General features: G+C 34.7%; 1 protein-coding gene across 1 annotated transcript in view; it reads left to right on the top strand.

Moving 5' to 3' along the window:
- The window catches only part of LOC109095655 (adhesion G protein-coupled receptor A2-like), a 61243-nt gene that overhangs the window by 43881 nt on the left and 4552 nt on the right, over positions 1–12810 (top strand). The window contains 16 exon segments of the mRNA XM_042762650.1: positions 526–597; positions 1928–1999; positions 2241–2312; positions 2871–3034; positions 4613–4826; positions 5511–5675; positions 5770–5968; positions 7135–7284; positions 7361–7555; positions 7774–7974; positions 8440–8626; positions 8846–9054; positions 9756–9883; positions 10197–10320; positions 10502–10650; positions 12167–12256. Of these exon segments, the coding sequence (XP_042618584.1) occupies positions 526–597; positions 1928–1999; positions 2241–2312; positions 2871–3034; positions 4613–4826; positions 5511–5675; positions 5770–5968; positions 7135–7284; positions 7361–7555; positions 7774–7974; positions 8440–8626; positions 8846–9054; positions 9756–9883; positions 10197–10320; positions 10502–10650; positions 12167–12256 (2391 nt within the window).

Here is a 12810-nt window from a genome sequence, read left to right as displayed (position 1 = left end):
GTGGGAAGAGTCACTTTAAAAGCCTCCACTGTTTAAAGAGAGCATCTCCACTTTCTCCTCTGATGTCTGTCTATTTTCTCTGCTTGGGGGATCTGACTCCTTTTTAAGCCTGAGGACCAGGTGTGGTTTTAGGTATGGCTTTAAAAATGAAACAGAGACAGGACAAAGAAAACTATGTTGAAGGCAGAAAAAGGGTCTTGTGGTCAATGGCACATCAAATGTGTTTAATATTTAATTTCATGTTATTTTATGCTTATATGTACTGGTTTTTGGTCTCCAGTAAAGGTTGACATATACAAACACGTAACTTCCTTTTCTTTCAAAGCACATATACATATTTATTCACCTTATCTCTTTTATTTTAGTATATTAAGTGCAGTAAAAAAAAAAAAAGGAATGCTCAAAGGAAGTAAAAGGCTATTGCTACACATAAAAGTGTAATCCATGGGAAATCTACACAAATATTAGATTAGAATACATGTAAGTTGATCTGCTCAAAGGTCTCTGTATTTGTCTGTTTCTCAGGGATCTCAGGAATAACTTGATCAGCACCATCATGCCTGGAGCCTTTCTGGGTCTCACAGCTCTTCGGAAACTGTAAGTACACCTTAAAATCATAATTTGTTATTATAACAGGACACCAGTTTACACACTTTTACCAATAATATACTGTATGACAGTAATTGCATTAACTTTCACTTACAGAACTGCTTAACCGTTGGGGGCCATTCACACAGAACACATTTTGACACACATACAATTTTGATACTTTTATGTAGGACACAGTCTAAGCATCTCGCAAATGAGTGGCGCATTATTAGGTATTAGGACACAGTGTCAAGATAAAAGTATTCAAACTTTTACACGCAGCGCCGCTCTTCAATGTCATTTCTAGAACCGTGGACCAATCAGAAGACCCTGGAGGCAGGGCAAGCTTTGTGAGATTTTGTTTACAGTAGCATTTTGGCATGGCAACTGTTTTATTAGACAGCAACATGGCAACATGGCGGAGGAAGCACTTTCTTTCTTTTTCCTTCAAACTGAGTGTCAATTCATGGAGTGTGATTTGGTGCAGATGTAAATCAAATCTAAATTTTCCAACGTGTAGCATGACAATTACTAATAGAGCATACATATGTGGACACTTAATCTGCACGTAACAGTACAAATGTACTTTTTAAGCAGGAAGAAGTGTGTTTGGTTCAAAATAATTAATTCAATTAAAGACATTGATAGTGGAGCATGTTATAATACCTGTTATAATTATTTTCCTACTCTTCAACACATTGAAACCAATTGAGTAAAAGTCATTTTGAAAAATCAATCAATCATACTACCAGTCAAAATGTGGAATAAAGAAGTTTTTAATGTGTTTGAAAGAAGTTTCTTATGGTCACAAAGGCTACATTTCGTAAGCAAAAACTGTTTTCATCATTGCTAATTATAAGAAATGTTTCTTGAGCATCAAATTAGCATATTAGAATGATTTCTGAAGGATCGTGTGACACTGAAGACTGGAGTAATGATGCTGAAAATTCAGCTTTGATCACAGAAATAAACAACATTTTAAAATATATTGCAATAAAAAACAGTTATTTTAAATAGTGATAATATTTTTGCAATATTACTGTTTTAACTATATTTTTCATGGAGAGTGGAGAGACTGTTTTTTTTTTATCAAATAAATATAGCCTTGGTGAGCATGTTTTATATTTATAGACTGTGGTGTATAGCTGGTATATAATACCTTGACTGTAATTGAACTAATAAGAGTAGCTTGGCTAGTTTCAAAGTTTGAATCATTGATCACTGTATAATGATTGTCGTACGATGAAGTAGTTTTTGAAGTTTTCTGAAGCACAGATCTATGCCTGCTAGAACTGGAACACAAAATAACAGAGTATCTGATTTACTGTAATCTTTACAGCGACCTATCCAGTAACCGAATTGGCTGCCTGACTTCAGAAGTGTTCCAGGGACTTACCAACCTCACGAAATTGTAAGTCATTATTTCTGAAACAAATATTTATTGGAATGCAAAAACACAGAAGAACACTACTGCTCTTGAAACTGTTGCTGTGCTGCAGAGGTTAAAATATATTTGATAGTTTCATCTTTTAAGATGAATGTAATACTGTGTATTAAGTTGATATACACAGTATCTATTGCAAATGATGCATTTTATAATGGTCTTGTCATATTTTAATTATTGTAAAATGTTTTGTGTTCTTATATAATAGAAACATCTCTGGAAACATTTTTTCCTCTCTGGACCCGCATTTGTTTTTGGAGTTACACTCTCTAAAGCTGGTGTGAGTTAAAGTCATTGCTCTCATGGTGCACATGCTCATTTTTTGTTTTGTATAGAAAGAGATATTCCAGTGATTTCTGGCATGCCAATCATCAGTGATTGTTTGATCATTTAGCACAAAGCTAAGATTGTGCATATCTGTCTATATTTCACAACTATATTCCCTAGAAGTGGTTTAACTGCTATTAAATGAAGACTAGTTCTTTATCAGGTATGACAGTATAATCCCATAATGCAGCTGGAATGAATATATCTGATCTCACTCTGTTCCCATAACCATTAGTGTCATGATTAACACTTTAGCATGACACAGACCTAAAAACATATTTCTGAAGTCACACTTAAAGTGTGTAAATGTCTTTGTATTAAATAAATAAAATACACGAAATGCTGTAGGGTTATTAACAGTATGTCATGAAACCAAAACTGTCCATTTTTAGTTAGTTTCTGTTTAGGATTTAGGAGATACTAAATTTCTTTTAATACACAAATAAATGGACCGTCTTCTTCTGAAGAACAAGGTTTATCTAATTCTTACCCCCAAATGTGAACTCAATAGAAACTTTCATTCTGAGTTCCTGTCATGTGACTGCGGTCTGCGCTGGGTGCCAGGCTTTTTCCGCAGCAGTTCTGCTCGGCTTGGGGACGAAACACTCTGTGCGTATCCCAGAAGACATCTGAACAAACCCCTGCGTCTCCTGAAAGAGAGTGAACTCAGCTGTGGTGAGCAAAATTAATATCAATCTTATACAAAATCATGTTCAGTTAAACATATGCTCCATATATACTGTATTTTAATGTACATACAAGGGACTGGGGATAGTTGTCACATTTTTTTTTTATTCCATTGAATATTTGTCAGGGTAGTTTTATATCAAAACTAAACAACAACAAAAACATTAATAAAATAAAAATAATAATTAAAAAGCTAAACCATTGTTTTGGACAGAAAATATTTAAAATACATTATTATTATTATTATTATTATTATGAAATATGTTTACATTATATTATTATTAAATATATTTACATTATTTTATTTTTCAAATTATTCCTTCAATATTTATTATTTTTACTTTTAATAATAATAATTATTATTATTATTATTTCTAGTATTGAAATAATAATAAATAAATAAACTACAAATTTCTAGTATTGAAAATTATTTTTTAAACTCAGGTATAGCTTTGTTTTGAACAAAAAATCTTAATATATGTTATGTACATGTAACAATTTGAATATGACTTTAAAATTTTACTATGGAGGATAAACATTATTATTATTATTATTATTATTATTAACACATTATTGTTGTAATATTTATTATTATTTTATTATTATTAATTATTATTATTGTTATTATTTAACTCAGATTATTATTATTTATTATTAAAAGGGTTTTAATAAACTCAAACCCTTATTATGATAGCCCTTGTGGCAACTTCCAGGAACAGAAATATCTTAAAATCTGCATAATTTATCAGTGACAGCATCTTCTTAGTCTTTGATCAGTTTTGCTGTTTTGGCTGAATCGCAGTGTTGCTCAATCTTTGTATCTTAGCCAGCTAAGATCAAGTATATTTGCTTAAAAATCCCTATTTCTCTGACTTTTGCCGCAGGGGTCTGATTATATTTCTCAGGGACTTTCTGTTAAACCTCATCTCATCTTTCTGTTCGACATATACTGCATTTTTCCGAGTCTTGGGCCTCAAACCGGGGCTTCTGTTACTGTTTTTATATCAGCTCATTTCACCATCTCTTCCTCCGCTGCCCTTAAACATATTTATGTTGGCCAGAAGCACATAGCTGTGACTGACCAGGAAAGACCCCTCTGTAGGTTTGCATTTGTGAATACATGTCCTCAGGCCTCAACAAGGGACTGATTCACCAAAGCTGTTTCACAAGCAAAGCTGATTTTGAATGATTACACAGCAACAAAACACACAAAGAGCTTTCTTACACTTACAACAAGTAATACAATGAATTTGCTTTAGTTATTAACAGAGGATATGTCTAACAGTGCAGTCTATTAGGATTAAAGATGAATACAGATAAATAAATAACATAAATTATTTCTGATCCATAGAAAACTTAAAGTCTAATCTTCTTACACATTATGCCCACAACAAATATGGGCCATATTCATTTGATCTAAAATACAGTAAAAACAGTAATAATGTATCAGACTAAGATTCGGTTTAAAGTAAGAAATATACAATAAATCTTTTTTTTAGTAGTCAGATTTTCTTTTTTTATTTCTGTGAATCTAATGTTTATCTTTTAAATGATTTTGCTCCTCAGAGGGTCCGCTGGAGCTGCACACGCTGTCTCTGTTGCCCTCGCTGCGGCAGGTCGTGTTTAAGGGGGACAGGCTGCCTTTCCATTGCACTGCTTCACTGGTGGACAAAGTCACTGCTCTTCACTGGCGACACAACGGTCAGCCTGTCACCGCTGACCCTAGCAGTGGAGTTCATCTGGAAGAGAGTGTACAGCATGACTGCACCTTCATCACCAGGTAACACATACAGAGACTAACCATCACTTAGCTATATATTTATATATACTGTCCACTGCTGGTCTTGAATACATTTGATTGTTATTGTGATTTTTTACTATTTTAATATATTTTAAAATGTTGTGTATTCCTGTGATGCAATGCTGAATTTTCAGCATCGTTACTCCAGTCTTCAGTGTCACATGATCCTTCAGAAACCATTCTAATATGCTGATTTGCAGCTGAAGAAACATTTCTTATTATTATCAATGTTGAAAACAGTTGTGCTGCTTAATGTTTTTGCTATGCGCAAAGGAATATAAGTAGCTGACTAGAGAACATGGATGTTGAAACAAATAAAAAAGAAAAACCTTTTACTATGCACAAATGCAAATCTGAACAAATTATAAAGAATATACCTGCATAAATGCCGTCTCCGAGAGAGAGTGAGACAGAGAAATATGTAGCCCATCATACAAAGTTATAAACATTTAAATAGACATATCAAGCAGTAGAATGTGTATGTATGTATCTTAGTTGATTATTAGGCTACAGCTGTTTGGTTTCTGAGAGACGCGCAGAGAAGGATCGTATGATTTGCGATCGTGCTGTGAAAGAACAGGTTAACATTATAGTTAATAAGTCAGAAAAAACGCTCTTTGATAGTATATTATTCCTCGTATACCATTATGTTAATTTTTTTAGTGAGCTGATCCTGTCAAATGTCCACGTTGAGGCGAGTGGTGAGTGGGAGTGTGTGGTGTCAACGGGCCGTGGGAATGCCTCGCGGAGTGTGGAGATAGTGGTACTGGAGAACAGCGCCTCCTTCTGTCCGGAGCAGAGAGTGACTAACAACCGAGGGGAGTTCAGGTAAGTGATTTGTCCTACAGATTTACCTGTGGCTTAATAACGCTTATCTAGAAAAGTCTGGCAATATGTCATCTGTTCCCCTCTTTGGCTTCAGGTGGCCTAGAACTCTGGCTGGCATCACCTCCTACCAGCACTGTCTGCAGCTGCGCTACCCCTCCTTAACTATAGGGGGCGGTGTGGAGCAGAAGAAGGCTTCACGTAACTGTGACCGCTCTGGACACTGGGAGGAGGGGGACTACTCTCAGTGCCTCTATACTAATGACATCACACGGGTCCTGCATACCTTCATACTGGTTAGTGACAGTCTAGGGTCTTGGTTTTTAAAACATTTTTTTTTTCCTACTAATATGTAAGGCCTTTAAATCTCCCCCTTGTGAAAAAAAGAAGTACACTCTAGCATTCTTTTCAAATGAGTGCATATTACAGAAATGATATACTTTACAAGAATGTACTTAAGGATGAACTAAGTGTAATGTTAATGCTGAATGTGCATTGCAATTAAAAAAAAAGTTTATAGTTTAATTTTATATTGAATGAAATTGAATGAAGATATAAGTTACAAGTTGTAAATAATTATTACTTATATTGTTTTTGAAATATAGTTAAAGTGTACTGCCAAATGTACTGACAAGCATTATTGTAAACAAAAATACTTTAATGTCATTTCCATTGAAACATGTAAGTTATGTATTTAAATGTATTTGTAATTACACATTTAAAATGATGAAATTGCAATTTAGTGCATTTATAATACATTGGTTTTAAATCAAACAACACACTACACTTAAAATATTAATAAAGTACTTTACATGTCCTTTAGTATCTTAGGCAACACATCAAAATAAGTGTAGTTTAATGCACATTTTAAATCATTAAAACATAATGATTTAAAATGCATGTATTTTTTTCAATTTGACATTATTACAAAATGCACTTTTAAAAAGTATGTTAAGAAACATACGGTTGTACACTTAAGTGGCCTTTTATTTAATTAAAATTATAATATTTGCAAGTACAGTTTTTCAATATTGTGTATTCAATAACAGTGTACATACAATACTGTTAAGCACTTTTCTTTTCCTTTTTTTCTTCTTCCACTTGTTCCTGAGTGAAACAAGAAAAGGGAGAAAATATATTATCAGTTTAATTTCTGCTGAATATTCCACAATAAAAATACGATTTTTTTATGGTTTTGAAAGAAGTCTTTTATGCTCATTAAGGCTGCATTTATTCGGTCAAAAATACAGTGAGAACAGTAATACTGTGAAATATTTTTTTACAATTTAAAATAACTGTATTCTATTTAAATATATTTGAAAATGTAATTTAGTTCTGTGATGCAAATCTGAATTTTCAGCATCATTACTTCAGTCTTCATTGTCACATGATCCTTCATAAATCATTCTAATATGTTTTTGTTAATTTTATATTCATTGTTAATTCTGTCCTTCTCACTCAGATGCCCATCAACGCCTCCAATGCTGTGACTCTGGCACACCAGGTGCGATCACACACTCTGGAAGCCACCGGTTTCACAGACACGGTGGATGTTCTTTATGTGGCTCAGATGATGCACAAATTCATGGACTACGTGACAGAACTGCGTGAGGTTTGTAGAACATATTATTCAGCAGTGCATATATTGCAGTGCATTTGTGTCCTTACATAAGCATGCACTCCTTCAGCTGTCCGAGGTCCTGGTTGAAATGGGCAGTAACCTGATGCAGGCAGATGATCAGATTCTGGTTCGAGCTCAGAGAGAGGAGAGAGCCTGCAGTTCAATCGTCTACACACTGGAGAATCTCGCCTGGCCTCAGCTCAATAAATACCCACATTACTACTCCAAATAAACTTTCTATTCACCAAAGAACACATATCTTGTATCATACTTTTATATATTATCACTTTTTTGCATTAAATTGCATTAAAAAGTGTCAGTAATTTTTACATTTCAATTCCAAAGAATTCTTAACCAAAGAATTCTGATAAAAGATGTATCATGGTTTCCACAAGAATATGAAGCAGCACAACTGTTTTCAACATCAATAATAAGAAATGAAACTTGAATACCAATCAGCAAATTTCCTCTCTTTCTTAGAGTTCACGTAACATTGTGATGGAGGCTCACATGATTCGTCCTGCTTATTTTACTGGCATGAGCTGCACGGTTTATCAGAGACGAGAGGGGGCAGGAGGGAGCCAGGGGCATGATGGGATTGAATCTTCCTTTGAGCAGCAACTGCGTTTTCGCTGCACCACAGGAACACACAACACCTCACTGAACGCTTTTCATCTCAAGGTTTGTCATCAATTGTTACAAATCATACATGTCATTTTGCCTCCAGTAAATATGTATACACACACACATATGCACTTGATTTTGTGTTGCAGAAAAAAATTGTTTATTATATATATATATATATATATATATAAAATGATTTTGGCCCTATATATAAATATATATATATATATATATATATATATATATATATATATATATCAACTGATTGCAATTTTTATCTAATTGCAATTAGCATGCAGTTTAGATAATCATTGGTATCTTATCAGCACTTGATTTTGTGTTGCAGAAAAAAATTGTTTATTGTCATAATCATTGGTATCTTATCATATTGCTACTTTTGTTATTTTATACATGTAAAAACAAGCCTTTTAGCCATGGTATAATCACTGAAACCTACCGGTTTTTGCTTTAGTTAACATTTTTGGTTGGCCCTTGCTTTGTCTTGTGTTTTTCTCTCTCTAGAACGCAGTGGCTCTTGCTTCAGTGTCTCTCCCTGCATCTCTTTTTCCACCGAATGCTCCTGACTGTAAGCTGCAGTTTGTGGCATTCCGCAATGGAAGATTCTTTCCATTTACCAGCAATTTTACAGGACATTTGGACCTTGCCCGCAGACGTGGTGTCAACACTCCAGTTATCTACGTTGGCCTAGGTGGGTTGCCTTCAGCTCTAACAGTCAAGGGATTGAAAACATTCATAAAATTTTAACAGTGCTCTAAGTAGCTGGTTGTATACTGATGCAGTACAGGCACTTTGGGAAAAGACTCGTAAAATATTCAATTCAGGATAGTAAATCCATTCATTTTCAGAAATAACTTTTACCACAGCACAGATGGAAACTTTCCCGCTTCTCTCTGTTCTTATCTGTCAGATGGATGTAGCATGTGGAATCAGTCTGATCCCATTATTGTGTCACTACGACACACATCACCTGGAAATGACCCTGTTGCTGCCCACTGGAGCTTGCAGGCCCTGGAGCATCATGGGAGCTGGAGTCTAGATGGCTGTCAGCTGGCCTATAGTGATGCGTCCACCTCTACACTGCGCTGCTCTGTGCTGAGCAATTACGCTGTACTTCAGGTGACGCCTTTATAAAATACTGATATGTCCTTTGTTCTACTATATGGCATTGTAATTTTGCTGTCTTTCCTTGATATCTACACATACTTCATGGATGATCCCAAAAATGCATTGCGCTGAGCTCTGTGAAAAAACAATGCAAGAGAAATGTCAATTGCATATTTCAAATTTTAATGTTATATTTCATTCATAATTGTCAAAAAATGTTACATCAATTTAAAAATGAATTGTTATCCATTCTTTGTGTGTACCATATATTTTCACATATCAGTAGCTTAGCTATATGCTAACACCAAACACCACTGGATTTTAATGTTCATCTAGGTTCTACACTGTTTTTGTTATTGAGGTAATTTGGTAATAGATGGCCATTGGTTGAAACTTCTTGGCACTGAAGAACCCTGTACTGACATCAGAGCAATTTCTCTGAACTTTTTTTATGAGAAGAAATGGCTGTATTTAAATAGCTATATTTATCCATTTCTCCTCACAAAAATGTTCCGTTTAGTTAAATGTTTCATTCCATTTGTTACTATCGATATCAGCAGTATTTGTCTTGAAGATGGCATCAGACCGAAAAAAAAGCGGCATTTCTTACACCTATTCTTTTTTTTAGGTGTTCTAGAGTTATAGCTCGGCTACGAAGTCATATGTATGAATGTTTTAAAATATTCTCTCCATTTTCCCTGTCAATGTTTCAGGAGATGCCAGATTTCCCGAGTTCACCTTCGATTCCAGTGGAAGTGCTCCATCCAGTGATCTACACCTGTACTGCAGTGCTGCTCCTCTGTCTCTTCACCATCATCATCACCTATATACTGCATCACAGGTTATTTGTCTCACTTTGTACATTCAGTATATGTAACAATTCTGAGACCGAAAACATACTCTATACATGGCCAAAATTTTGTCGATACACCTAAAAACTCAAAAACTAAAAGAAACCGGTCCTGCAAACTGTTGCTACAAGGTAACACAATTCTTTAATGTCATTGCATGATTTGTTATTACTGGAATAGCCAAACTTGTTAAATTAGAATTAGAACTGGATGTCAAGATACTTTTGGCCAAACTGTGAAATTTCTCAACAGTTTCTTTCTTTCTTTCTTTCTTTCTGTCTTTTTTTTTTTTTTTGCCATCAGCTCTATCAGAATCACAAGGAAGAGTTGGCACACACTCCTGAACACTAGTTTCCACATCGCAATGACCTCTGCGGTATTTGCTGGAGGCATCACTCTGACCGGCTACCCAATTATATGCCAAGCAGTAAGTCCCCATTTCTATATCACATATCAGCTTTTATTTGGCACTGTACTGAAAAAAATAAAATCACTACACATTACTTCTACAAAAATGATAACTGAAAAAAAAAAGATATCTTTTTTATGTGCTAATGTATTGTTACTCTACTTGTGTTACTTGTTTTACTCATGTATGTTTGTGTCAGGTGGGGATTGTTCTTCACTACTCTTCTCTGTCCACTTTGTTATGGATCGGTGTGAGCGCCAGAGTCATCTATAAAGAAGCCTTAGTAAGGACTCCACAGCAGCTAGAAGGAGAAACTGCTGTACAACCAACCCAGCGGCCCATGCTCAGGTCAGTGAAGGAGGGCTGGAAGCGTTAGATGGTTAATAACGGCTTGTTTTTGTAAATGTATCGTTCACATGCACACTCAAACTATCAGATACCTGTGTTTTTTTCTCTATATTTAGGCCCCAGTGTCCATAAAACCCTCACAGAACAAAAATTCTTTGTAATCCGATCAATAGGCCTATTTGGACTGTATTTGTTTTACATAGGGACATGAGGTAATTTTATCATTTAAAGCCCTTTTTATTGCCGTCCAAATTAGGAAATGTCAGTGTTTTTGTCCAAACACATATGGGATAGTTCTAGGCTGGATTAGCTACTTTTAATAAAAACCATTGCAGTCAGAAGTTTCAGTTATCCTTCGATTAGCAAAGGTAACAGTTTAGGATACTAGCTTAGCATAAGCGCTAAATGCTTAAAACGTTCTTTGAGGCATTGAGGAAGGTGGATATGATTCAGTGGGGGATGGGATCTTGAAACTGGTTTCGCCACACAACATAATCCCTTGTCCCTGCATGTGAATACATGAGTTTTATGACAGACAGGTCATGCAAATATCTCTTTTAAATTCAGATTTCATTCTTAAGAAACAACACTGTTTGAAAGTCTATAAATTGTAACAGCGTGCACATTACATTTGATGACAACATTAAACATTTCATGTCATCATCAAAGGAAGTGTATGGAACTCTTGCAGTATTCAGAGTCATATCTAAAAAATGGTCATGAAAGTGACATTTTTTATGGGCAGATGTCATATTGAATTAGCACTTCCTGAGTAGAAACTATTGATAGACGTTTACAGAAGCAAAATGGGCTTTTGAGAGCAACTGAATGGACCACCATGATGTAAAAACTCATCAAAGACCACCATTGTCCAGATAAAAGCTGATTCCCATCTGCTGTTATGGAGAGTCAGACAGAGAGAAAAAAGAGAGCAAATGGGTGAATGGAAAACGAGAAATTGTAAATCAAATGAGGGATATGACTAGTTAAGGCTAACTTTCACATATCTCAGAGACATGCATGCAAATATATTCATTCCCTCTAGTCTGTGTTCTCTGTTTTTACCCTAGACCTCCGTGCTCTCCACATCCCCTGGGGAGGTCTGGCCAGATCCCACGCCTGCCTCCTGGGATAAATCCTGCTATGTTTCCCCTCTCTCCTACACTGTCTGCTCTTAAATGACAGACAGATAGACCACACAAACTTTTTTTTACACCAGGCAAAGGGCAAAGGCCAAAAGGGAACATCTGTAGGAAATATTACAGAGAGTAGCATTACACCCATTAAAATTTTTGAGCAATTTCTTGTATATTTATTTATATATATATATATATATATATATATATTTTTTTTTTTTGTATCCACCTTGACAACACAACACTAAAAGGATAGGCTATCCTTTATTTCCATCAATGCAATACTTAGCTTTTTTATATGATTAATTATGTTAACATGGTTAGCTCTTGAAAATGACCACTAACAGTCTTCTGTCCTCTATCTCTGTTTCCCTCAACAGGTTTTATTTGATAGCCGGCGGTGTCCCACTCATCATATGTGGTATCACTGCAGCTGTAAACATCAGTAACTACGGAGACAACATTCCTTAGTGAGTACTGGGTTTTAAAACTTTAGGAAAACTAGTTTGCTCATGTATAGTTTTACATGTTTCTATAATCAACAACCTACATAATGTTAACATTAAAATGCTAATTCTTGATATATAGGTCAAAAAATATTCCACAAGTTTACCTACCATTAGATTGCTATTCATATTATATATCCACATATAACTACACTATACACTATACATATATATAATATTTTTTAAATATTTAATATTTGTATTGTCTGTCACAACCATGATATATAAATTATAGATTGATTTTTTTATATAATACATAAACTACATAAAACTACATACATTCATACTCATTCAAAACATAAAAAAAAAACAAAGAATAAATGCATTTTATGAGAAACATGTTGAAAAGATTAACCCAAATCCACCCCCCTCCCAACAAAATATTTCATTTCAGTTGTTATGTCATTTATGAGACAATACTGCAAATCAGAATTAGGCTTAATGATATTTTTGTTAGGAATTTTATGGCACTTTTGTCACATTACAGTCTTACAGATAGACTGGCGACACTTAATATA

This window comes from Cyprinus carpio, chromosome A8 (assembly GCF_018340385.1).
Source record: "Cyprinus carpio isolate SPL01 chromosome A8, ASM1834038v1, whole genome shotgun sequence".
In the NCBI taxonomy this organism is placed as follows: Eukaryota; Metazoa; Chordata; class Actinopteri; order Cypriniformes; family Cyprinidae; genus Cyprinus; species Cyprinus carpio.
The sequence above is the reverse complement of the archived record's forward strand: the minus strand, read 5'-3'. Positions and strand labels throughout refer to the sequence as shown.